At 40.6% G+C, this 27949-nt stretch overlaps 1 protein-coding gene across 6 annotated transcripts in view; it reads left to right on the forward strand.

The window, feature by feature from the left end:
* Window positions 1-2553: 2553 nt before the first annotated feature.
* RIC3 (RIC3 acetylcholine receptor chaperone) overlaps window positions 2554-27949 on the forward strand; it is a 63974-nt gene continuing 38578 nt past the window's right edge. For 2 of the 6 annotated variants that reach the window (XM_046015457.1, XM_046015459.1), the window contains exon 1: window positions 2559-2770. In XM_046015457.1, coding sequence (XP_045871413.1) covers window positions 2647-2770 — 124 coding nt within the window. In that variant the 5' untranslated portion in view covers window positions 2559-2646. Of the gene's footprint in view, window positions 2771-20848; window positions 20933-27949 lie in introns of all 6 variants that reach the window. The other 4 variants (XM_046015460.1, XM_046015465.1, XM_046015456.1 and 1 more) reach the window with 4 other exon arrangements.

The following is a 27949-nucleotide window of genomic DNA, read 5'->3' on the forward strand; positions in this document are numbered from 1 at the left end:
TCCTCACTCTACATGAACACTCTTGTTGATGTTATCTTCTCCCAGACTTCACTTACTATTGAAGGGCCATTTGTTTCCATATTTGTTCCTAGCCCAAACATCCCTTGTGAGTTTGAGACCCATGTATCCAACTGGAGAGGAGTACCTGGATATTTCATGGAACTCAAATACAACTAGTCAAAATCTGAATTCCTTATCTCACAAACATGCTTCTTCTGTTCTCAAAATGCTGTTATATGGAATCAATGCCTATCCAGTCACCCAAGCTAGAATGTTGGGGGCAGGTCATCACCATTTTCTCTGCACCTCCTAGAAGCCATATCCCATAAGATACCGCCTCCATAGATTGCACCTGTTGTCCATGAGTACAGAGCTCTCCTGGTTCCAGAGAGTAAAACTGTTGGTTAAGAGGTTGAGTCCTGGAGTAAGCATGCCCGGGTTTGAATAATAGCTTTCAGTTGGTACTGTGTAGTTGTTGGAGAGTTACATAAGCTTTCTGTTTCTTGTTTTTTTTTCCTCTGTAAAATGGGTATATTATATTGCTTACTTCATAAAATTGTTAGAATCAATTGTTATGTAAAATATAAGAAATACAGTAAGTACTCAATAACTTTTAGTGATGTTGATGGTATCAACAGTGATGATGCCTGAATAAAGCTGGTAGGGGCAACCACCCAGCACCAATAATTGAGGAACAAGATTCAGAGGATCTCACCTGCTTCTTAACCAGACTTTCAACCAATCCTTTATCCAGCCCAAGCCACATCTCTGCCTTTAAAGAAACTCAGTGCCTACAATTCTTAAGCCCTCCTAGGTTCTGAGGGGCAAAATAGTTTGCCTTCTAGGAGCTTTCCCTCAGTAGTTCAGTTTTTATGTTTTACACCTGCACTGCCCAATATGGTAGCCACTAGTCACATGGCTATTAAGCCATTGAAATGTGAGTTAAGAGTGCTATACATGTTGAAAGAATATTTTGGGTATATTGGGTTAAATAAAATGCATTAAACGAATTTCACCCTTTCGCTTTTTTATTTTTTAAAAAGATTTTATTTATTTGACAGAGAGAGACACCGTGAAAGAGAGAACACAAGTAGGGGAATTGGGAGAGGGAGAAACCAGCTTCCCATCAAGCAGGGAGCTCGATGTGGGTCTCAATCCCAGGACCCTGGGATCATGACCTAGAGGGGAAGGCAAAGGCTTAGCAACTGGCCACCCAGGGGCCTCCTCCCCCACCCCCACCGCCCACACATTTGCTTTTTTAATGAGGCTGCTAGATAATTTTAACTTACATATGTGACTATCATTGTATTTCTATTGGATAATGTTGCATCTTACAGAATGTTGACTTTTTTTTTTTTTGCCTGTTGTCATATTTTCACTCATTCTCCTTAGTCTTGTAGTGGGTACCCTTTACCTCTTTATTTTCATTTTTTGTGAGGTGTTTGGAGGAGGAAAGATAAATGGGTGTGTTCCATCTGCCATGCTGAACTGGAAGTTTTATCCAGGCTTCTCAAAATCTTGCTCCTGCTTACATTTGTAGCCCTATTACTTTATGTCCTGTCACCAGCCCTATGGCCCAGCCAAAATGAATCACTAGGAATCTTTGGAAGGCACACAGGCTTTCATGAACTTGCTTTCTTTGTATCTTTTGTCTGAGTACTCTAACTCCTCCGACCTGTCTGTCTGGTGACTTATTCTTCAAAAACTCGAATTTCACCTACTTTCAGAAGCTTTTCTTGTCCCTGTCCTTCCAGTTGAACTGACTGTTCCGGAGCCGAGAATATATTCTGCATTTCTTGGTTAGATACCTATCTCCCTCGTAAGGATTCCCATCTTATTCATCGGACCCTATAGTGCCATTTCCGGATTTGATACATCGTAGGAACTAAATGTTTATTATTTAATGTTTATAAAACAAATGAATAAAGACACGAAGGAAGGACTGGGGATACAGAGGAAGGAGAGGGCTGACTGGAGAAGTCTCACGAGGGTAGTATTTTTCATTTGTTCTTCAGAGAAGTTTCTCACCAGCGGGGATGGTTAGGAATTTTTCAGGCAGAGGGAATAGGACAAGCCAAGCTTCCCTGAAAGCAAGGAATATGCTGGGGAAAGAGCAAATGTCGTTTGGATGCAGCACTGTTCCGACCAGATCATTCAGGGTCTGGCGGTCCCAGAAAGAAATTGGAGGGTTGTGCGGGGGATCAAGAGGTGTTTGTGAAAGGAGTTACACCCTGGAGCGAGATCATTAGGCGTTCGCTTTAGCATTTTCCCGTTTGGCTGCGGACGGAGGCTGGCTGCGAGCGGAGGGCGCTACTTGCGGTAGGGGGCTCGGCGGCGTGGTCGGGGCCGGGAGTGGGGGCGAGTAGGGTGGCCAGCGGGATACAGAGAAGGAAGGGCACGACCGCCAGCCCCCGGGCAGGGGGAGATGGCACAGCGGGGCGCGGAGAGAGGGGTTTCCAGGTGACCCAGACCCGAGGATGCCGGTGTTAGTACGGAAACGGGGGACGGCCGTGCGGGGGCTTTGCGCAATTGTCCCTCGCGCGTCACCGTCCGCGCAGCTCGCGGTTCGGTCGGAGGAGGCCGCCGGCGCTGCGGTTCCGGTTCCGGTTCCGGCTGGCGTCTGTACCTGTGGCGAGGGCGGCGGCCATGGCGTACTCCACCGTGCAGAGGGTGGCCCTGGCCTCGGGGCTCGTCCTGGCCGTGTCGTTGCTGCTGCCCAAGGCCTTCCTATCCCGCGGAAAGCGGCAGGAGCCACCGCCGGCGCCGGAAGGTAAGTGGAGGCTAGCTCTCTGAGTGTATGGAGAACGCTGCTCCAGGGGAGCGGGGCTCGAGGTCTCCTCCGAAAAGGCTAGAGAGGGCGGACCGGGCGGTGTTTGGGAGGTGCCAAGCCCCACGGTCCCCTTAGCGTCAGCGGGCAGCGGCGGTCTCCATGGGGCGCCTGGTACCTCCGACCTTCTGTAGCAGGAAGGGCCGGGGATGCAGGCGTGGGTGCTTGGGCACCCTCCAGGTGGCCTCTCGCTCACCCGTTGTTCGCAGTCCTTCCCCCCTTCCCCTCACTGGCTTCACTCAGCTGTCTCATCTGTCCGAGTGCTCTGAGTTCTGAGGGCTCCCGCTTGGACTCCCGTCTCTGGGGTTTCCGTGTGCTTTGTGTCTTGTGTCGTGCTTTTGTAAGAAGTAAAGTCAACTGACATTACTGTTGTTAATCTGAAGTCATTGTGTACTTCCAGCGCGCCGCTTCAGGCTGTCTTTGTGCCTTTTTAAATACAACTTGAAGATTTTAATTTGGACTTCAATTACTGAGACGAAAGAATCCTACATTCCCCTCAAGTGTTTGCTAATTCTTTGTTATTGGTATGGTGTATGTGGTGTTTTTGGTCGCGTTCAGGGGCTCTTACATAACAGGTGTAAAGGGATGAATGTCCAGGGTGAGAGAAGGAACTAGAACAATTCTCTGTAGCCCCTGAAGTTCTACTGGTAACTTTCTCCTGTAGGGTATCTCTGTAATACCCTTGAGGATGGTTTTAGTCTCCAAACGCTTCCAGTAATATTCAGCCTTTCAATGATTGGACAGCTCCTTTTGAACTGAAGTCCACTTCCCTGTAATCTGTGCACACTGACTGTCGTTCCACTCTTTTGCACATCATAGAAATACTGCAGATGCAAAGCACTAAGCTCTAGGGGTAGAGGACAGATTAAACTGAGAATTCTCAGTTTTGTCAGTTTTGTGCACATTCTCAGAATGTGCTTGATAAACTTTATACTTGTAAAACTATCTACCTGGAAGAAACTTCTAAAAAAAATCATGTTATTTTTTTTTCTTTCTGCCTTATTACAAAATCCCAAAGGTTTTACTAATTTTGTCTAATGATACTGCCTTGTCTGCCTTGAAGATTAATTCATGATGATCTTGAGCAATAAAGATTTTTCTAAAACAGTATCTTTCTGAATTGAATTCCATTATGCTGAATTATGTTGAATAAGTTCTATTGAATGTGAGTGGGAGATACTCTTCTGATTGTTGTACAGAGATTAAATGGTTCTTTCCCTTGAGAACTCAAGAGCTGATTTTTGATGTTCTCATCTTAGAATCTTTGCACTTTCTGTTCTCCTTGTTCCTGGAGTGTTCTTCTCTCAGCTGCCTTCTCATTAGTTTCTACTCAAATGTAACCTTCTCAGAGACTTTCCTTACCACCAACCAAGCTAAGTAACTTGACCCTCATTCTTCCTTGTTCCTTCATGTTGCTCTATTTTCCTTCTTGAAGGAATTATTATATGATATGAAATGTTCTTATTTAGTCTTTTTCTGTGTCTACCTTCAAGAATGTAAGTGTCATGAGGGCAGTGGTTTGGTCTCCTTTACTACTATTTCTTTAGCACCTGCCTAAAATGTCAGTTGCTAAATATTTTTAAGTGAATAATTTGAGTTTATGAAGCTACTAATATTGTGAATTCTTTTCACCTTAGTTACCAAAGGATATAATCTAGGGAAAAACTTCTCCTGAATGATATATTTTAGTAACTGAAATTTTGCTAACTAAACTCTGCCCTTGGATGGACCTAGGGGGTATTATGCCGAGTGAAATAAGTCAGAAAAATACAAATACTATGTGATTTCACTTATATATGGAATCTAAAAAATAAATGAACAAACAAAACCAGAAATAGACCCATATGTATAGAAAGAACTGATGGTTGCCAAATGGGAGGGGTGGTGGGGGAATGGACAAAATGGGTGAAGAGGGGTGGGAGATACAGGCTTCCAGTTATGAATGAGTAAGTCACGTGGATAAAAGTACAACATAGGGAGTATAGTCAGTGGTGTTGTCATAGTATCATATTGTAATAGTTGGTAGCTATACTCGTGTTGAGCACAATAATGTATAGAGCTATAGAAGGACTGTGTCATACATTTGAAACTAAGGTAACATTGTATGTCAACTATACTTCAATAAAAAATAAATTGCTTAAAATCCCTGTACCAGTGTGCTGATATTTTAAAAACAGTGATTCCTAACCATTTTGGGTTTATATATCCCTTTGAGAATCTGATGATAGTTAGTGTTTCTCCCTTAAAAAAATTCACATACTACTTATACATATATTCAGAATTTGAGTATCAAGTCTGAGAATTCACGGAACCCTGAAACCCTTGTTTTAGAGAAAGAAACAACCCCAGTTATTTGAAAACTCTTGACACTTTTCTTCCTATTGAAGTATGTAAAACAAGTACGGTCCCTTTTCCACATGACAGCACTTAAGACAGTCTTTTTAATAAATACTTATGATGTACTCTTTCACATAGTGTATACACAGTATACTGATAACCATGGATTCTAAGAAAAATGAGCCAAATCTCTGCTTGAGGATCAGTTTAGTAGAGGAAAAAAGACAAAAAATAAGTGCATAAGTGTCAGTTGCATGTACTCAAAGTCCTTGCATGGAACAGTGAGGAGTCACAGTTAGAATGGTCAGTTTTACTGGTGTCCTAGAGCAGGAGAGTCCTTCCCCCCGCAACAGCTTTCTTGAGACATAATTCACATACAGTTCACCCATTTAAAGTGTACAGTTCAGTGGGGGTTGTTATATTCAAAGTTGTGCAACCATCACCACAATCAGTGCTTGAACATTTTTCTACCCCATGCCCACCCCCCTCTAAAATCCCCACATTCTTTAGTCATCACCCTCCAACACACCCCACCACCCTTCAGCCCTAGGTAACTACTAATCTACTTTCTATCACTATAAATTTTCCTGATCTGGAAATTTCATATAAATGGAATTCTACAATATGTGATCTTTTGTGACTAGCTTCTTTTGCTCAGCATGTTTTTAAGGTTCATCCATGTTATAGCGTGTATACATACTTCATTACTTTTTTAAGGTTTATTTTAGAGAGAATGAGGGGGAGGAGCAGAGGGAGAAGGAGAGAGAAACCCAAGCAGATTTCACATTGCGTGCGGAGCCTGATGTGGGGCCTTGATCTCATAATCTAAGGCGAGGCCACCTAACGGACTGTGCTAGCCAGGCATCCCAGTACTTCATTACTTTTAAATGACTGAATAATATTCCATTGTGTGGCTATACCACATTTTATTTATCCATTCATCTGCTGAGGGACATTTGGTTCATTTATATATATATGTATATATATATATATATATATATATATTAAGATTTTTATTTATTTATTTGACAGAAAGAGGGAGAGAGAACAAGCACAAGCAGGGGGAATGGGAGGCAGGGGATAAGCAGACTCCCCACTCAGCAAGGAGCCCGATGTGGGCTTTGATCCTGGGACCCTGAGATCATGACCTGAGCTGAAGGCAACAGCTTAACCAACTGAACCACCCAGGCACCCCGGTTGTTTATAATTTTTATTATGGATAATGCTGCTATTAACATTTGAATACAAACTTAGACATGTTTTAATTTTTCTTAGGGATATACATTTGGGAAAGATGAGCATTTTACTGTGGCTAGAATGAAGAGTGACATTTCCGGGTCATATGATTACTCTGTTTTTAATCTTTTGAGGAACTGCTAGGCTGTTTGCCATAGCGGCTGCACCATTTAACATTTCTGCCAGCAAGGGGGAAGTATTCTAGTTTCTCCACATCTTGCCAACACTTATTGTCTGCCTTTTTTGATCATAGGCATTCTAGTCGGTGTGAAATGATATCTCATTGTGGTTTTATTTGCATTTTCCTGATGACCTTTGACATTGAGCATCTTTTTGTGTGTATATTGGCTATTTGTATATCATCTTTGGAGAAATGCCTTATTCAGATCCTGTGTGCATTTTTAGATTGGGTTACTTTTTATTGTTGAGTTTTAAGAGCTTTTTAGATAAAAATCTATTAGTAGATATATAATTTACAAATATCTTCTCCCGTTCAATGGGTTGTTTTCGCTTTCTTGCTGGTGTCCTTTGAAGAAGAAAAGTTTTTCATTTTGATGAGAGATGAGACCAGAAATGTCGGCAGGGACCAAACTGTGACGACTTTTTTTTTCTGTCATACTTAAGGGGTTTGGATTTTATTTCAAAGGTGGAAGAGGCCATTTTAAATTTGTAAGTAGAAGAGAAACCTCTAGTCTGGTTTTAGAAAGGACATCCTGGCAGTGCTCTAGGAGCTGCATTGTGAGGATTTCTTTAAGAAGAAGATGGTCTCAGTACTCCATTTGAGATCACGTGAGTATCATTAAGTCAGTACTGTTGAGCTCATCAGTTAGGATCCTCATGACAAATGACAGAAAATTCAACTTTAACTGTCTTAAGACAAATAGGGACTTTATTGCTTGTGTCAGTGAAAAGCACATGTGTTAGAACTGGCCTTTAGTGTTGTTTGATCCAGAGATTCACAGTCTCATCAGGGCTCCAGCTCTAATTTTCTGTGTACATTTCACTTCCAAGCTCCTTCTCAAGTTGGCTCTGTCCTCTGCCTACTCTCTCAGGATACAACAGTGGTTGCAACAACACCATACATCACCTCTCACCTTCCATTGTCCAGACAAGGAGCACGTCTTTTCTTTTAAACTCTTCTTCACTCCCACCTTACTCACTTTTCTGTAGGTGAAAAGTGCACCATAGACCTTTTGCAAACTGAAACAGTAGTCACCTACTCCATTCTTTAAAATTACCTCTTTCTATCAACATAATTGCTTAAAATTTTCTTTTTAGTTTAATGACCTTTCTTGTAGGTTTTCTTTTCTTTTTTTTTTTTTAAGATTTTGTTTTTTTATTTGACAGACAGAGATCACAAGTAGGCAGAGAGAGAGGAGGAAGCAAGTTCCCTGCCGAACAGAGAACCCGATGCGGGGCTCGATCCCAGGACCTGAGACAATGACCTGAGCCGAAGGCAGAGGCTTAACCCACTGAGCCACCCAGGCGCCCCTCTTTTTTTTTTTTTTTTTTTTTTAAAGATTTTATTTATTTACTTGACAGAGAGATCACAAGTAGGCAGAGAGGCAGGCAGAGAGAGAGGAGGAAGCAGGCTCCCCGCGGAGCAGAGAGCCCCATGTGGGGCTCGATCCCAGGACCCTGAGATCACGACCTGAGCCGAAGGCAGCGGCTTAATCCACTGAGCCACCCAGGCGCCCCTCTTGTAGGTTTTCTATCTTGGTAGAAATCACTTGGTGGAAGGACTTTTCCTCCTCACCCATCTGGATTGCTGATTCTCTTCCATTTAATCCAAAATGTATCTCCTTTAATAGAGAATATAGAAGCAAAATAGAAGTTCAGAAGTTCTGTTTCCTCGGCATTATGTTTTATCATCAGGTAAATTGTCTTTTTTTGCTCTAAAATGCCCCCTTTTGCTTTGACTAGCTTTTTTGTAAATCTTAATTTATTTTGAACCTTGGCCTCATGTGGTTCTTCCAAGTCTTGTCACTCATTCACTTATGTGTCTTTTTGTTCATTGTTTCTCTGTTCTTTTAGAAGAAGTACCTATATATCTGCTTTTCCCCCCCTCTGCCTTTCTTATCTGCTTGACAATTTTTGAAATGCCCAAGCAGCAATGCATTTTAAGAGCTTTCCTCTTAGGGTCTTATGTCATAGGGTTTCAGAACTTAATTCTGCCTTCCTAGTGCCACACAACCCCTACTTTGTTGCCACAAATACTGAGTTGGCATGGTCCCTTTCTCCTACAGTTCTCTTTTCATTTCACCAACCAATTTCTTCTTCGGCCAAAGTAGTTCCCCTCCTCTCAACTTCTGTACCTGTGTAACATGAAAACATCAGCCTGCAAGGTCAGGAACTTGTCAGTGGTTCCCACTTTAGCATACTGAGACTTTGGACAGGTGTCAGAGTAGTTGAAGCCCTCCAAGATGACTGTATGCTGCTTCTTCGCTCGAGTCGGCCTCAGGAGAGCCCTGCTTACCACCTCCGTAGTTGGATCCTGGCATACTCCCACAATAATGTCCAACCTGGCATCTCTCCTCCTGATCCTGCCTGCCCATGTTTTCCAGTGAATGACTCACTTTGAGTATTATAAATAGGGTTCCTTACCAGTACCTCTCCAATGGCTCTGTTTCTTTGAAATAGCTCAGGCTCTTAAGTCACCATGTTTTCCTCAGGTGAGTTCTGCCCACTGAGTGTTGAACTAAGATGTGGAAATATATACACGTATATGTATAGTTATGTGTCCATGTATGTATATATACATGCATATATACTATATATACATATATAATTTCTTGTTATCTTAAATTAACTCTTTGTTTTGGTATATAAGTGCTTGAGGACAAATGTATTATCTTCGTCCCTTACCTTTTCTTTTCTCCTAATGAAACCTCAAGTATCTGTTCTGAAAGAGTGTCAGAGAAGGGAGGAGACAATTTGAGAGCCTGTGAATACATGTAAATTAGTCACTTTTTCAAATTCAGGAACTTCTAGAGGAGTAAGTGTGGAGCATAGTGGTGGATGTGGAGCACCTTTACCAGGCACCCTGACTGCCATTTTCTATTCTCAAATCTAAAAACCACTCAGCATAATGATTTAAAAAATTATTTTTAGTCCTGAGAGTAACTTTGCTGGGTCTTGAGATCCCAGTAAATGCCAGTAGACCCAGTATAAGTCATCAAGATCAATTCAGCTAGTATACAGCATGCAAGACCCAGAGCAAACCCTGTAGGAGGCCCAAGTGCAGAGAAAACACTAGACTTTTATTCAAGAAGTTCATAGTTTGTCCTTCAGCCACAGAACACAAAGAATGCCAATAATTAAAGAAGTTGGATTTATTACTTGTAGGAAGGGAGAATGCACACCATAGGGAAGCATGCAACATCAGAGTAAGATTGTTTGAAAAGCTTTATTATAGGATGTGGGCATGTGTTGAGTGATTTTGAAGAAGTTTTAAGGATGTGGGGCTTTGCTCTGGGTCCCGTCAGGAAGTGAGGCAAATTCTGTGGCTGGGTATCTTAATAGAGTTTATCTAAAGGGAGAACAGAATAGAGAAAAGCTGAAGGTGTAATTCATGATGAAGCAGCAGCCACTCATTATCTGGGAATGGGGGCTATTTGATATTTTTTAGCTTGGAGAGTATTCATGTATTGTCTCTGTTCAGGCAGATTATGGATTCTTTCATCTTGATCCATGGTGGTCAGAGAATGCCTTTGTTTAATGTTGATCTGAAATTGCTCACATTTAATAGGAGAACACCAAGACCTAACTGAATGCCAAGCCAGCTCTTACCAACACCAAGGCCTAGCTGGTAGTACCAGGCCAGCTCCACTTCTGGATGTCAGACGCATCTTTTCTGGGGCTCTAATAGGATTTATAGGTTTTAGTCAGTCCTGAATACAATTGGGTGGAAATAGTACTTAGTGGAAGATTTTATCTATTTCTGTTTCTCAGTCCATTCAAATAGAGGCTGTAAGTCATATAAATACAACTTTTTAATAAGACCAGTTCTAATAAGTGCAATTAAAGAGGTTCAGGGGCATAGTACATGGGAGTGACATGAGAAAAAGCATCGGGGATGTGGGCAATATTTGACCTGGGCCCTGAAGGATAAGCTGGATTTAGATGTGTGGAGTTGGAGAGAAAAGCACAACCACTGGAGTTAGCAAAAAGCAAAGCCTTAGAGGTAAAAAATGACAAGGCAGGCTCAGAGCATGGCAAGAAGTCTAGTTAAGCTGAATCAGGAGTATGTAATGTGAAAGAAATATGAAGAGGTACTTTTGGACCAGATTGTAGAATTTAGTTGTTTAGAAATTTAGTTTATCAGGAAGGCAAAACCAGAATTTGTTAAATACCCACTGTGCATGTAGGGTGCATTGTGTATGATTTATAATCTGCAATCCTTTTTGATAAAGGTTTTATTTACTTGACACAAAAAGAGAGAGGAGCAGTGCACTTACACACATGTACAAACACTAGCAGGCAGAGTGGCAGGCAGAGGGAGAAGTAGGCCCCTCACTGAGCAGAGACCCTGACATGCAGCTCAGTCCCAGGACCCTGGGATCAGGACCTTAGCCAAATGCAGACATTTAACAGACTGAGCCACCCAGGGTCCCATAGTCTGTAATCCTTCTAATAACCCTTTACAATCCTTGTTAACAACCCCAGTTATATCCATTTTACAGATGATGCAGATGAGCTCTAGAAAGGCTCATGTAGGGGCATCTGGGTGGATCAGTCCATTAAGTATCTGCCTTCAGCTCAGATCATGATCCCAGAGTCCTGGGATCAAGCCTGCACTGGGCTCCCTGCTCAGGGGAGAGTCTGCTACTCCCTCTGTCCCTCCCCCTGCTCATGCGCGGGCTCTCTTTCTCTCTCTCTCTCTTTCTCTCTCTCTCTCAAATAAAATCTTTAAAAAAAAAAAAAGTTTCATTTAACCTCCACTTAGATAGTTGGAGTCCCAGCCAGTATCCTAACTAATAACTCTGAGAAGATAGCACTGATTTAACTCACTTCACTGCCTCCTGTGTAACAGTCTCATGTCTTCAGTGGGAACCATTAAAAGCTTTTTATTGATTGATTGATTGATTGATTTGACAGAGAGAGAGGTCACAAGTAGGCAGAGAGGCAGAGAGAGAGGGAGAAACAGGCTCTCCACTGAGCAGAGAGCCTGATGCGGGGCTCGATCCCAGGACCCTGAGATCATGACCTGAGCGGAAGGCAGAGACTTAAACCACTGAGCCACCCAGGCGCCCCTCATTGAAAGCTTTTGATCGGAGAAATGGCAAGACCCACTAGAATTATGCTTTAGGAAGGTGACTCCTAACAAAACCGTAATAATTAACATGCGTAAGGAATACGGACTAAGCCCTCTGCTAAGCAACTTAGACACACAGGTATCTAACAGTATGTAGCTTGATTTGGGAGTAGGGAGGTTGGTAAAAGAGGAAGAAAAATTCTGGTTAAGCTAGCAGAAAATATCAAAGCTGTGGTGGGCAGAGCACAGCTTGAGGTAGAAGGAGAATGTAACAAGATGAGGGGCCCCTGGAGGAGACTGATGCAGTCAGCTGTGGTCCCAGGCTCCACTTTAAGTAATGCTGAATTAAATTTGGTCTCTAGAATTTCCTCAGTATTGGGGCACCTGGGTGGCTCAGTGGTTTAAGCCTTTGCCTTTGGCTCAGGTCATGATCTCAGGGTCCTGGGATGGAGCCCCGTGTCGGGCTCTCAGCTCTGCGGGGAGCTTGCTTGTCCCCTCTCTCTCTGCTTGTCTCTCTGCCTACTTGTGATCTCTCTGTTAAATAAATAAATAAAATCTTTTAAAAAAAATTTCCACAGTATTTAGGGAGAAGCTTACATACCTTAAGGAGTTGGCCCATAAGGATCTTTCTTAAACTGTGGTAATCAAACATAGACACATCCAGTTCTTTATTGATTTGTCTTAAGAATGAAATGTTGCAGATGGCTTAATGCTGCTTTCAGAAAGCTCTTTTGTTAACAGTTTTAGAGTTTTTGTTTTTAGCAATAAGGATGGTTGTTAACAAGGGAAAGTATAGCTTCACTCTTTAAAATCCATTAAGTTTATAGTCAAGCTTAAATGATATGCTAGGTGAAATTTTAATAATTAAATAAACCTAAATATGGGGAAAACGTTCAATAAATAGGATTTAGTCAAGTCCCATTTTAGAGAATACTTAAGTACATATGCAGATAGTGAACGCAGCTGTTTTCTCTATTTTGAAAGGTGCAATTTTAATGTCCTAATATCTTTTTTTTTTAAAGATTTTATTTATTTATTTAACAGAGAGAGATCACAGGTAGGCAGAGAAACAGACAGAGAGAGAGGAAGAGAAGCAGGCTCCCCGCTGAGCAGAGAGAGCCAGATGCAGGGCTCGATCCCAGGACCCTGGGATCATGACCTGAGCCGAAAGCAGAGGCTTTAACCCACTGAGCCACCCAGGTGCCCTTGTCCTAATATCTTTTAATATTCTGATCTCTTGAGCTGGTTGGTTTTGTTTTTGTCTTTTTTTTTTTTTTTTTTTTATGTATTTGAGAGAGGGAGGGAGGGGTAGGGCGGGGGAGAAGCAGAGGGAGAGGTAGAAGCAGATTTCCCTGATGAGCAGGGGGCCTGACATAGGGCTTGATCCCAGGACTCCAGGATCATGACTTGAGCGGAAGGCAGATGCTTAACTGACTGAGCCTCCCAGGTGCCCCTCTTGAGCTGTTTTTTTAAACAAAAATTTTTTTTAAAGCCACAAATCCTCTTTGTAATGTAGATATAAAGTAGAACATTTATAATAGTGAAAAATAGAAAATAACCTAAATATTCATCAGCTTGGAATGAGGTGAATAAACTGTAATAATGAACATACTAGGAGATGCTATATGGCAGTTTGAGTGAATGAACTGTGGAGCTACACATATCAAATCAACATGCTGCATTTCTGGGCCACATATTAATCCCCACCCAGAAAAATGGCAGAAAAGGAAGTTGCAGAAGAATGAGTATAGTATGATATAATATAAAGGTCTTTTTAAAAAATTATGATATGTAAGGGGCGCCTGAGTGGCTCAGTGGGTTAAGCCTCTGCCTTCAGCTCAGGTCGTGATCTCAGGGTCCTGGGATCGAGCCCCGCATGGGGCTCTCTGCTTAGCGGGGAGCCTGCTTCCCCCCTCTCTCTGCCTGCCTCTCTGCCTACTTGTGATCTCTCTCTCTCTCTGTGTCAAATAAATAAATAAAATCTAAAAAAAAAAATTTAAAAAAAAATTATGATATGTAAAATATACATAATATAAATTTATAATTTTAACCATTAGGTTTATAGTTCAGTGACATTCAGTATGTTCATATTGCTATACGACGGTCACTACTGTCCATTCATAATATAAAGTTTTAAAACTCAAGACATGTAGTTTGTGAATACATACTTAACATAGTAAAGTATAAAGTTGATGTTCTGAGAGTACACATGTCTTGCAGTTACATCTCTGGTAGACAGGTGTACAAGTGCTCATCCATTATCATTTATACTTTTTTGTACACTTGGAGTATTTCACTTGAGATGTCTAGTTAAAAATTGCTTTTTAAAAAAATTATTTCCAAATGTTTTATAGCCATTGAATTTCTAAACTTTCTGGGTTCAGTTCTAAGAAATGTGGTACTAAGATCCAAGAGGTAAAATTGTTCCTGCTGAGGGCATTTAACTTTACAGGAAAAAAAAAATCTCTTCCAAGTTGAGCATTCTGACCCTAGCCTACCATCCCAAGAATTTCCTTGGTCACAGGTGGCAGAGGTTATAAGTCTTAAGCCTAAAGGTCTGAGAGAATGACTCTATTAAAAACAACAACAACAACAACAGCCAAACAAACAAACAAAAACACCACACAAAACCACAGGAGGAAAGCAGGTTTTAGAAGATGAAGTGAGTTTCATTTTTAGGTTTGAACATGATAGTCCAACAAAAGGATGTATATACTAACAGAATTTAGAGATAAGAGACAGAAGCTCGAGGGGAAAAAGAGCTAGAGCTGTACGTTTTGGAACTTAAAATGGATCCGTGAGAATGAATGAATTCGTCAAAGGAAAAAGGATGAAGAAAAAACATGTTGAGACAGGGGCACCTGGGTGGCTCAGTGGGTTAAAGCCTCTGCCTTGGGCTCAGGTCATGATCCCAGGGCTCTCTGCTCAGCGGGGAGCCTGCTTCCCGCTCTCTCTCTGCCTGCATCTCTGCCTACTTGTAATCTCTGTCAAATAAATAAATAAAATCTTTGAAAACATGTTGAGACAAAGATCTCAGGGAGAAGATTAAAGAAGAACCTGTGCATGAGCCTGAGAAAGAATAGGTTGGAAGACCAGTCAGTTGGAAAAGAAGAGCCCAGAAGTGTGGTGTGCCATTGAGATTAAGGCAGGAGACTTTGACAAGGATTTTTTCAGATTAATCCCATTTTTATTGAATGAGTAGTATGTGGTAATCACTTTCTTGTATTATAGTTAAGTCTTAAGAGTGAGACCTGAGGGAAAAAGCTATTGGATTTGATGGTTAAGGCACAGTTGCCTTGTTGCTGGAACTATATTGCTCATCTGTAAACCCTTTAGTTTAAAGATAGGGGCTCTGTTTTATCATTTTTTAAAAAAAGATTTGTTTATTTTAGGGAAGGGGGAGAGAGCGTGTGCCCACGACTGGGAGGGGCAGAGGGAGAAGGAAAGAGAATCTCAAGCAGACTCGGAGCTGAGCACAGAGCAGGATGTGGGCGGGGCTCAATTCCATGACCCTGAGATCATGACCGAGCCTAAACCAAGAGTTGGACCCTTAAATGACTGCACCACCCAGGCGCCTCTGTTTTATTTATTACTTTAATCTCTGTGACTGGCACACTAATTGTTCAGTAGTGAATTCTGTGAAAAATTATACGAAATACAAAATGCTGAGATTTCTCCTGTGATATAAAACCTATTTTTACCACCTAGCCTATCTGTTCCATTGCTCTTCAATTCCTTCTCTAATCTTTGAAAATAGTATTCCTCCACTTTTTGGCTCTTCTTTGATTCCAGTCTACAAGCTCTTTCATTAGTCATTTCCCTACTTCTTGCCACATCACATTCAGTGTTGCTGTTGGAAACCCTACATTTTATTTCCTTTCTTCCCATTACTCACTCATTAACTCAATATAAAGAATACTATTCTGACAGAGCTGTTCAGAGGTGGCATGAGCTTCCTGGGGGCACTACTGAATTTCCTGTTTGATGGTATTCAGCAAAGTCAGGACCTCCACTTACGGAAGGTGAGGGTATTGAACTCAGGTGGTTAGAGTAGATAATTTTTTTAAAAAGCTTTGAGATACAATGCACATACCAGGCAGTTTATCTATTTAAAGTGTACAGTCAGTGGTTTTTAATATAATCTGAGTTCTGCAGCTATCACCACAATCAATTTTAGGGACATTTTTATAACTCATCCTACATACACACAAAGAACTCCATACCCATTAGCGGTCACTCTTCTCCCCCCCGACCCCCGCCACCCCTCAGCCCAAGCAACCACTTTCTGTCTCCATAGATTTACCTGTACTGGGCATTTCATATTCATGGACTCATGTAACATATGGTCTTGCATGACTGGCTCGCTCTTTCTTTTTTTTCTTACTTAGCATATTGTTTGTAAAGTTCATCCATATTGTAGCATTTACAGTACTTCATTCTTTTTATAGCCAAGTAATATTCCATTGCATGGGTATACCACATTGTACTTACCCATTTATTGTCAGTTGATGGACTTTTTGGTAAGTATGAGTAATGCTGCTATGAACATTTTTGTACAAGTTTTTGTGTGAACGTATTCTTCTTGAGTATATACCTAAGAGTAGAATTGTTGGGTCATATGGAAACTTTGTTTACCCTCTTGAAGCAACTGCCAGGCTGCTTTTCAAAGTGAATACACTATTGTACATTCCCACCAGCAGAGTATGAGAGTTCCATTTTCCCGACATCCTTGCCAATACTTTATTATCTTTTTTTAATTACATGCTAGTGGGTGTAATACAGTGTATCTCATTGTGGGTCTAATTTGCATTTCTTTGATGACTATTGGTGTTGTACATCTTTTCATGTGTTTATTGGCCATTTGTATATCTTCTTTGGAGAAATGTCTATTAAGAACCTTTGATCTTTTAAAAAAAATTTTATTTTTATTATTTATTTATTTATTTAACAGACAAAGATCACAAGTAGGCAGAGAGGCAGGCAGAGAGAGAGGAAGGGAAGCAGGCTCCCTGCTGAGCAGAGAGCCTGATTCAGGGCTCAATCCCAGGACCCTGGGATCATGACGTGAGCTGAAGGCAGAGGCTCTAACCCACTGAGCCACCCAGGTGCCCCCCACCAACACTTTTTTTTTTTTAAGATTTTATTTATTTATTTGACAGATAGAGATCACAAGTAGGCAGAGAGGCAGGCAGAGAGAGAGGGGGAAGCAGGTTCCCTGCTGAGCAGAGAGCCCGATGTGGGGCTCGATCCCAGGACCCTGAGATCATGACCTGAGCCGAAGGCAGAGGCTTAACCCACTGAGCCACCCAGGCGCCCCCACCAACACTTCTAATATGGGAATAGTTCACTCATTTTATTTTTTAAATTAACTTTTCATTTAGGTTTTCTTCTCAAGCCTAACTGTAGCCTAATATAAAGTTCTTCTGAATGCGCCACCAACACTTGGAACTTAGCATGTGAAAAATGTGTACTAGTCTTCCCCTTGTCATAAGCCCACCCAGTTTTTCCATTATCTTCTCTTAGTATATTAAACTCCTAATCTTGGGGTTTTCTGACCCTTTCCCTCATTAGCTCTATATTCTATTCAATACTCAATGCTGCTGATCATTTCATGCTCAGAGCCCTTGGATCTGTTGCTTCCTCTTTATAGCCATAGCCAGCACCTCAGGCCCTTAACATCTCAGAGCTTAATTACTGCCTTGTTGCTTTCTCATCCCTTTCAGGTACCCGAAGACCATTTCCCTGATCTTAGACCCTAGTGTCAAATTTATCCACCACACATTAGCATTTAAACCCTCCACCTCCACTTCCCTCTCCTTATCTCTTGTTACTTCCCCAAATGGAACCAAACTAATTTGGTAGTTAGCCTTCTTTATTCTTTGTTCTTATTTCTTTGTTCTCATCTCTTTCCTGTTGCAGAGTTCTTCTTTCTTCCTGGCATGCTTTTGCTCCTTTATTCTGTGTCTCATTCCCTTCAGTGACTGATTCCATTTGACTCCTCTTTCTTTTCTCTTTGCATTCTTCAAATACTTAGACATTTGGTTTATCTAGTAATAAGGTCCATGATACCCTGTCTGTTTTTGTTCATGTTTGTTTTGAATATACTATTTTTTTAAAAAGCATGGTTCAATGTGGGAACTATTGTTTCTATTTTATTTGTGACTCACTCCAACCTGTGCATAGAGACCTGAATATAATAGCTGTCCTGTAGGGGTGCCTGGGTGGCGCAGTCAGTTGAGCCGCTGCCTTCGGCTCAGGTCGTGATCCCAGTGTCCTGGGAACGAGTCCTGTGTCAGGCTCCTTGCTCGATGGGAAGCCTGCTTCTCTCTCTGCCTCCACCTGCCTCTCTGCCTGCTTGTGCTCTCTGTCTCTCTCTCTCTCTCTGACAAATAAATAAATAAATAAAATCTTTTAAAAAAATAGGTGTCCTGTAAATCTTCCTGGTTGACAGTCTATAAAAGTTTTGAGGAGAGATGGGTAGTGTTTAGAATTGTCATTTTTTTTTCATTTTTAAATTTTAGAAATGCAAAAAAATACTTTTTGTGCCATAGTTTTGGAGACTGTGTTCTCAGTACAATGTAATGAAGTTCAATAACATATATTACTATAAATATTAAATCTAGTTTATTGAACACTAGCCATCTGATATATCCAGTTCTCTCAAGAGAAAGGTTAGCTTCTTTGATGCTGGCTAGGCATTTTTTGAAGGTGCATCGTAGCCTTAAAGGCATTACTCACCATTTACTATATTAAGATCCTTGACAATTTAATAGCTACGTAGTCACCAGCACCCAGAATGAGGAGTGTTGACCTGGTTTCCTTCTACGTCTGAAGCTCTGCTTTTGTTGCTGTCCTCTTAAAAACCACTTCTTCCTGTAATTTTCATGTCCTCCAAAGTCCCTATTGGGAGGGAAAGGAGGATTATTGGAGTGAAGTTGGCTGAGAGAGGGATACAAGGTGAAGGCAGCTTCTAAACCTAGTAGTGGCTAGCTGTCTTACCTCCCTGCCTGCCCACCCAGTTTCTTTCTTACTTCAGAAACAGAGTTGGCTTTAAAGGTAGTCATCAGTTTATAGCCCCTTATTAACATCACGAGTGCAAGTTTTCTTTCTTGTTCTTTTCTTTTTAACCCTTTACCTTCAATCCACATGCCCATTCTCTTTCCTATTCATATGTACCTACTCTGTGTTTATGTCCCCATACCTACATATTTGCTTGAACAATATATTGTATAATTATGATGTCTTCAGCTTACATAATGGTATTTGCTTTTTACTCATGTCACACTTTTTAAGATGTATTCATGTTGCTGTAGCTACATCTAAAGTGTGATTTCTAAAAGCTATATAGAATTCCATATTTCCATTATTCCAGTTATTGAAATCAAAGTTACTTCAAGTTCCCTGCTATATTACTGTCACAGCAAACATTCTTACATGGGTCTGTAAAGTCTATAATTTGCACATAGACCATCCTATTTGAGAATTTCTCTGAAATTTGTCCACCAGAGTGGAATCACTGGATCACCTAGGACACAGACATACTTGATGTCACTAAGATATCCTAGCAGAATGGCTGTATCTGTTTACCATCTTCCCAACATCTTTGTCAGCCTTTGCTATTGTCCACCCTTCTAATTTTTGCCTTTCAGATCGGTATGAACAATGCTATCTTATTATTTCAATTTATATTTTACTCATTGCTTTTATTTTGAATTTGATCATCTCTTCATTTACTTACTAATCATTTCAGCTTCTTTTTCTGTAGGTTCCCTACCCATAACTTCTGACCATTTTTCTGTTGGTTTGTTATGACTTTTATATCAAATTATAGAAATTCCTAGTCTATTCTTGTCAATTGTTGATTCATGTCAATCCTTATCTCTTGTCAATTTTGGATGTTGCAGGAGCTTTTCCTTGTCTGTCATCTATTTTAGCTCTGTTTGTGGTATTCTTTTTTTTTAAATTAACATATAATGTATTATTTGTTTCAGGGATACAAGTCTGTGATTCATAAGTCTTACACAATTCACAGTCCTCACCACAGCACATACCCTCCCCAGTGTCCATCACCCAGCTACTCTTCCCATCCCCCTCCCCTCAAACAATTCTCAGTTTGTTTCCTGAGATTAAGAGTCTCTTATGAGGTGGGAGGTTGGGTGAGCCTGGTGGTGGGTATTATGGAGGGCATGTATTGCATGGAACACTGGGTGTGGTGCATAAACAATGAATTCTGGAACACTGAAAAGAAATTAAAAAAAAATTTTTTTTTAAAAAGAGTCTCTTATTGTTTGTCTCCCTCTCTGGTTTCATCTTATTTTATTTTCCCCACCCTTCCCCCATGATCCTCTGTCTTGTTTCTCCAATTCCTCATATCAGTGAGATGATATGATAATTGTCTTTCTCTGGTTGACTTATTTCACTTAGCATAATACCCTCTAGCTCTATCCACGTCATTGCAAATGACAAGGTTTTGGGTTTCTTGATGGCTGCATAGTATTCCATTGTATATATACCACATCTTCTATATCCATTCATCTGTTGACGGACATCTAGGTTCTCTCCGTAGTTTGGCTGTTGTGGACATTGACGCTCTAAACATTTGGGTGTATGTGCCCCTTTGGATCACTACATTTGTATCTTTGGGGTAAATACCCAGTAGTGCAATTGTTGGGTCATAGGGTAGCTCTGTTTTCAACTTTTTGAAGTAACTCCATACTGTTTTCCAGAGTGGCTGCATGAGCTTGCATTCACACCAATGAAGGGTTCCCCTTTTTCTGCATTCTCACCAACACCTGTTGTTTTCTGACTTGTTAATTTTAGCCATTCTGACAGGTGGAAGGTGGTATTGCACTGTGGTTTTGATTTGTACTTCCCTGATGCCGAGTGATATTGAGCACTTTTTCATGTGTCTGTTGGCCATTTGGATGTCTTCTTTGCAGAAATGTCTGTTCATGTCTTCTGCCCATTCTTGATTGGATTATTTGTTCTTTGGGTGTTGAGTTTGCTAAGTTCTTTATAGTTTTTGGATACTAGCCCTTTCTCTGATATATCACTTGCAAATATCTTCTCCCATTCTGTCAGTTGTCTTTTGGTTTTGTTGACGTTTTCTTTGCTGTGCAAATGCTTTTGATCATGATGAAGTCCTAATAGTGCATTTTCGCCCTTGCTTCCCTTGCCTTTGGCGATGTGTCTAGGAAGAAGTTGCTGTGACTAAAATCGAAGACATTGCTGCTTGTGTTCTCCTCGGGAACTTTGATGGATTCGGCTCTCACATTGAGGTTTCTCATCCATTTTGAGTCTGTTTTTGTGTGTGGTGTAAGGAAATGGTCCAGTTTCATTCTTCTGCATGTGGCTGTCCAATTTTCCCAACACCATTTGTTGAAGAGACTTTTTTCCACTGCACATTCTTTACTGCTTTGTCGAAGATTAGTTGACCATAGAGTTGAGGGTCCATTTCTGGGCTCTCTCTTCTGTTCCATTGATCTGTGCGTCTATTTTTGTGCCAGTAGCATACTGTCTTGATGATTACAGCTTTGTAATAGAGCTTAAAGTCTGGAATTGTGATGCCGCCAGCTTTGGTTTTCTTTTTCAACATTCCTCTGGCTATTTGGGGCCTTTTATGGATCCATATAGATTTTAGGATTATTTGTCCCATTTCTTTGAAAAAAGTTGATGGTATTTTGATCGGGATTGCATTAAATGTGTAGACTGCTCTACATAGCATAGACATTTTCACAATATTTGTTCTTCCAATCCATGAACATGGAATGTTTTTCCATTTCTTTATGTCTTCCTCAGTTTCTTTCATGAGTACTTTATAATTTTCTGAGTACAGATTCTTTGCCTCTTTGGTTAGATTTATTCCTAGGTATTACAGTTTTGGGTGCAATATTAAGTGGGATTGACTCCTTAATTTCTCTTTTTTTCTGTCTTGTTGTTGGTGTATAGAAATGCAACTGATTTTTGTGCACTGATTTTATATCCTGACACTTTACTGAATTCCTGTATGAGTCCTAGCATTTTGGAGTGGAGTCTTTAGGGTTTTCCACATAAAGTATCATATCAGCTGCAAAGAGTGATAGTTTGACTTCTTCTTTGCCAATTCGGATGCCTCTTATTTCTTTTTGTTGTCTGATTGCCGATACTAGGACTTCTAGTACGATGTTGAATAGCAGTGGTGATGGTGGACATCCCTGCCATGTTCCTGACCTTAGGAGAAAAGCTCTTGGTTTTTCCCCATTGAGAATGATAGTTGCCGTGGGTTTTTCATAGATGACTTTTATCATGTCGAGGTATGTACCCTCTATCCCTACACTGTGAAGAGTTTTGATCAAGAAAGGATGGTGTACTTTGTCAAATGCTCTCTCTTCATCCATTGAGAGTATTATATGGATCTTTTTCTTTTACTAATGTATTGCATCACATTGATTGATTTGCTGATGTTGAACCAAACTTGCAGCCCAGGAATAAATCCCACTTGGTCATGGTGAATAGTTCTTTTAATGCATGGTTGGATCCTATTGGCTAGTATTTTGGTGGGAATTTTTGATTCCATGCTCATCAGGGATATTGGTCTGTAATTCTCCTTTTTGATGGACTCTTTGTCTGGTTTTAGGATCAAGGTGATGCTGGCCCCATAAAATGAGTTTGGAAGTTTTCTTCCCATTTCTATTTTTTTTGGGAACAGTTTCAGGAGAATATGTATTAATTCTTCTTTAAATGTTTGGTAGAATTCCCCTGGGAAGCTTTCTGGCCCAGGGCTCTTGTTTGCTGAGAGATTTTTTTTTTTTTTTTTTTTGCTGAGAGATTTTTGATGATTGCTTCAATCTCCTTACTGGTTATGAGTCTGTTCAGGTTTTCTATTTCTTCCTGGTTCAGTTTTGGTAGTTTATATGTCTCTAAGAATGCATCTATTTCTTCCAGACTGTCAAATTTGCTGGTGTATAGTTGCTCATAATATGTTCTTATAATTGTTTGTATTTTTTTTTTTTTTGATGTTGGTTGTGAGCTCTCCTCTTTCATTCGTGATTTTATTAATTTGGGTCCTTTCTCTTTTCTTTTTGATAAGTCTGGCTAGGGGTTTATCAATCTTATTAATTCTCTCAAATAACCAGCTCCTAGTTTCATTGCTCTGTTCTATGGTTCTTTTGGTTTCTCTTTTATTGATTTCCACTCTGATCTTTATTATCTCTCTTCTCCTGTGGGGTTTAGGCTTTCTTTGCTGTTCTTTCTCCAGCTCCTTTAGGTGTAGGGTCAGATTGTGTATTTGAGACCTTTCTTGTTTCTTGAGAAAGGCTTTTATTGCTATATACTCAACTCTCAGGACCGCCTTTGCTATATCCCAAAGATTTTGAACAGTTGTATTTTCATTTTCATTTGTTTCCATGAATTTTTTCAATTCTTTATTTTTCTGGTTGACCCATTCATTCTTTAGTGACCCATTCACTCTTTAGCCTCCATGTATTGGAGTTCTTTCCAGCTTTCCTCTTGTGGTTGGGTTCTAGTTTCAAAGCATTGTGGCCTGAACATATGCAGGGAATGGTCCCAATCTTTTGGTACCAGTTGAGACCTGATTTGTGACCCAGGATGTGATCTGTTCTGGAGAATGTTCCATGTGGATTGAAGAGGAATGTATATTCTTTTCCTTTGGGATGGAATATTTTGAACATATCTGTGATGTCCATCTGGTCCAGTGTGTCATTTAAGGCCTTTATTTCCTTGTTGATCTTTTGCTTAGATGATCTGTCCATTTTGGTGAGAGGGTGTTAAAGTCCCCTACTATTACTGTATTATTGTTGGTGTGTTTCTTTGATTTTATTAATTGGTTTATATAATTGACTGCTCTCATGTTAGGAGCATAGATATTTAAAATTGTTAGATCTTCTTGTCGGACAGACCCTTTAAGTATAATATAGTGTCCTTCCTCATCTCTTATTATAGTCTTTGGCTTAAAATCCAATTTATCTGATATAAGGATTGCCACCCCAGCTTTCTTTTGATGTCCATTAGCATGGTAAATTGTTTTCTACCCCTTCACTTTAAATCTGGAGGTGTCTTTGGGTCTAAAATGAGTCTCTTGCAGACAGCATATCAATGGGTCTTGTTTTGTTTTATCCATTCTGATACCCTGTGTCTTTTGATTGGGGGCATTTAGCCCATTTACATTCAGGGTAACTATTGAAACATATGAATTTAGTGCCATTGTATTCCCTGTAAGGTGACTATATATTGTCTCTGTTCCTTTCTGATCTATGTTACTTTTAGGCTCTCTCTTTACTTAGAGGACCCCTTTCAATATTTCCTGTAGGGCTGGTTTTGGTGTTTGAAAATTCTTTTAGTTTTTGTTTGTCCTGGTAGCTTTTTATTTCTCCTTCTATTTTCAATGAAAGCCTAGCTGGATATAGTATTTCTTGGCTGCATATTTTTCTCATTTAGTGCTTTGAATATATCAGAACAGTCCTTTCTGGCCTGCTAGGTCTGCTGCCAATCTAATATTTCTACTGTTATAGGTTACAGACCTCTCATCCCAAGCTGCTTTCAGGATTTTTCTCTTTGTCTTTGAAGCTTGTAAGTTTTACTATTAGATGATGGGGTTTTGACCTATTTTTATTGATTTTTGAGAGGAGTTCTCTGTGCCTCCTAGATTTTGATGCCTGTTTCCTTCTCCAAATTAAGGAAGTTCTTCACTATAATTTGCTCCAGTATACCTTCTGCACCCCCCTTCTTCTTCTTCTTCTGGGATCCCAATTATTCTAATATTGTTTCATCTTATGGTATCACTTACCTCATGAATTCTCCCCTTGTGATCCAGTGGTCTTGTGATCTCTTTTTCTCAGCTTCTTTATTCTCCATCATTTGGTCTTCTATATCACTAATTCTCTCTTATGGCTCATTTATCCTAGCAGTAGGAGCCTCTATTTTTTAATTGTACCTCATTAATAGCTTGTTTTTATTTCAGCTTGATTAGATTTTTGTTATTTTATTTCTCCAGAAAAGGATTCTCTAGTATCCTCTGTGCTTTTTTCCAAGCCCAGCTAGGATCTTTATAACTGTCATTCTGAATGCTAGTTTCGATATCTTTCTGATGTCCATATTGAATAAGTCCCTAGCAGTCAGTACTGCCTCTTGTTCTTTTGAGGTGAGTTTTTCTGCGTTGTCATTTTGTCCAGAGAAGAATAGATGAATGAGAGAACAAAATGCTGAAAGGGTTACAACGACCCCAGAAAATATACATGAAACAAATCAGAAGAGACCTGCAACTGGGAGTAAAAGAAAAGGAAAAAATATGTATATATCATCAGGCTGTTGAACAGAACAGAGCCACACACTTGATTTTGGGTGTATTTTGTTCTGTTAGAAAAAACTGCCTCCCCAAATTTTAAAGAAAGAAAAACATATATTCAAAAATAAGGGTAAGTACAATAGAGGGGTGGACTATGACTATAAAGGTGAAAATTTTAAAAGGTTTTTAAAAAAGAATTGATTAGATAAGTTGATTGAAAAAAAAAATTAAAAACAGGAAGGAGACTAGAACAAAGCCATACACTAGATTTAGGATATATTTTGGTCTCTTAGAAGAAACTGTATCCCAAAATTTTAAAGACAGAAAAACTTACATGTATACAAAAAATAAGGTTAAATACAAAGAAGGGATAAAATATGACTATAAAAATGAAAAAAGTTTTTTAAAAAGGTATTGATAAGATGTTGGTTAAAATAGGAAAGAGGAAAAATTAAAAAACACAAAAGAAAAAAATAAAATTAAAAAAATTAAACTTTGAAAGACTAAAGAATCAGGGGGAAAAAAGCCATGAATTCTATGTGTGTATTCCCCTAGCTCTGGAGTTTTGCAGTTCTCATTGATTGGTAAAGTTGATCTTGGATGGATGTTTTTGCTGATTTTCTGGGGGAGGGGCCTGTTGCAGTGATTCTCGAAAGTCTTTGCCCGAGGTGGGATTGCACCACCCTTGCCAGGGGCGAGGCTAAGCAATCTGCTTGGATTTGCTCTCGGTAGCTTTTGCTCCCTGAAAGCTTTCCATACAGCTTTGGAGGACGAAAATTAAAATGGTGGCCTCCCAATCTCCGGGCCCAGAGGAGCTGAGAGCTCGGGGCCACCCTTTTCAGGGAGCCCTCAGAGAAAGGCAGTCAATCCCTCCTGTCTCCCTGGTCTCCAGCCACATTCCAAGCACACTCAGCCTGTGCCTGAGTGTTTCTGTCTCTGGCACACAGCCCCGTTTGGAGTCTCCAAACCCAGCAGATTCCTGCAGCATGCTCCTGCACTGCTCCTCCCCATGGAGGAAAGGGGGGGGTCTCCCTGAATCTGCCACTTGTGGGGTCTCTGCTCGAAAAGCAGTGGCCCAACTGTAACTCAGATCATGGTTTATGGCAACCCCAAGCTGAGAACCCACACCTCGACTTCGTCTTTGCAGCTGGCTTCCCCGCTCCGATACCTGGGAGCTCTGCCACATTCAGACACCCCCAGTCTTTCTGTGACCCCAAGGGTCCTGAGACCACACTATTCCAGCAAGGATTCCACCCTATGATTAGCCACTAGAGCAATGTCTTTCAGCAGAGCAGACTTCTAAAATCTCTGATTTTGTGCTCAGTTGCTCTTTTACTTGCTGGGAACTGAGTGATGGAGCCCCCCCAGTCTTCCCGTATGTCACCTTGGATTCATTTATCCACATGTCCTGCATTCCAGAAAGTGGTCGCTTTTCTGTTTATAGAATTGCTGCTCATTTCTTTGATCTCCTTTTGAGTTCTTCCATCTCCTTAGTAGTTGTTCAGAACGGTGTGATAACTACCTAGCTGCATTCCTGGGACCAGAGGAAATTTAGGTCTCCTACTCTACTCCTCTGCCATCTCGCTCCTTCCCCATTTGTGGCACAACAAACAAGGTTTTTTGTTGTAGTAGATTGCGGTAGTTGTTGAGTGTGTAGTAGAGTGTGTTAGTGTAGTTGTTGTGGTAGATTGAACAGAAATCTAATTTTGTTGAAGTCAAATCTAACAGTGTTTCTCTATATAGTTTGTATTTTTGGAGTCTGATTTATGAAAGCTGTCTTCTCTCTCCTGTTTTCTGCTCTATAGTGTTAACTCCCAGTGATTCCCCCCCCCCAAACGTGTTTACATGGCCTTTTGAAGAGAGGTCTTTCCTTTCTCACCTATGGCTCTCAGGAGGCTTGATAGTTGGTGTTAATGTTCGACTGCCCCAATGGAGGAAAAATGAAAGAAAATTGATGCACACTTCTTTCTCTAAGCCCTGTGCTTCCACTTACAGAACCCTGTGACCCTGTTTGTGATACATGACTCCTCTCTCCCCAGCAATAGCTGACTGGAAAGGAATGCATTCCTCCCCAGGCAGAGTAATCAAAATCTTCCTCCAAGGAACTTGGAGTCTTGAAGGACATGTAAACTGAAGAGTTTTGAGGTGCCCATCTTTCTCCATATTCACAAAGAAGCTGGAGAAATTGTCTGCCAGAAGGGAGAATAAAGAAGATCTGCACAGGAAAAAGACTATGGCTCCATGGAGAGGGAGATGGCAGTAGATTGTGAGAGTAGCTGTCGTGTATCCTGATGGCTTCCCAGTTTTGGTTCTTTTCTCTTTCGAAACCAGATTGCACTTCCTTTTCTGTAGTAGTTAGGGGTGGCTAACTGCTATAACAGACTCCAAAGTGTATAATGGCCCTAACACAATAAAAGTTTATTTATCACTCACATGAACAGATCCAGATGGTTCTAAGTTGGTGGGTGGCAGCATTGAACCGCTCTTGCCACACAGTTATTCAGTAACCTAGATTGATGGAGGCCCTGCCATTTCATCACATGACTTCAGAGGTCTCCCTAGATCAGCATGAAGCCTGCAGGTGGCAAATGAATGTGTAGTTAAATACATGGGAAGTTTTATAGGCCAGGCCTTGCATCAGCACATATCACTCCCATTCCTCTGGCTGGCACTCCGTTGCATGGCTACATTTAACTGCATAGGAAGCTGAAAAATGTTATCAATCTGTGGACCTAAAAGGAAGAGAAAATAGGTTTGGCAAACAGCTAGAGATTGCCACATCATATTTGTTATCTGTATGATCCCTCTGTATCCTTAGAATCAAGTTCCTGTTTTTTTCTTAACTTGTTTGAATTGGCTTCTGTTGTTTATGCCTTAGTGCATGAGGTGTTTTCATAAGAGCTATATTTAAAATAGTAGTGGGGTGCCTGGGTGGCTCAGTGGGTTAAAGCCTCTGCCTTTGGCTTGGGTCATGATCCCAGGGTCCTGGGATCGAGCCCCACATCGGGCTCCC

This window comes from Meles meles, chromosome 8 (genome assembly GCF_922984935.1).
Source record: "Meles meles chromosome 8, mMelMel3.1 paternal haplotype, whole genome shotgun sequence".
NCBI classification, from domain to species: domain Eukaryota; kingdom Metazoa; phylum Chordata; class Mammalia; order Carnivora; family Mustelidae; genus Meles; species Meles meles.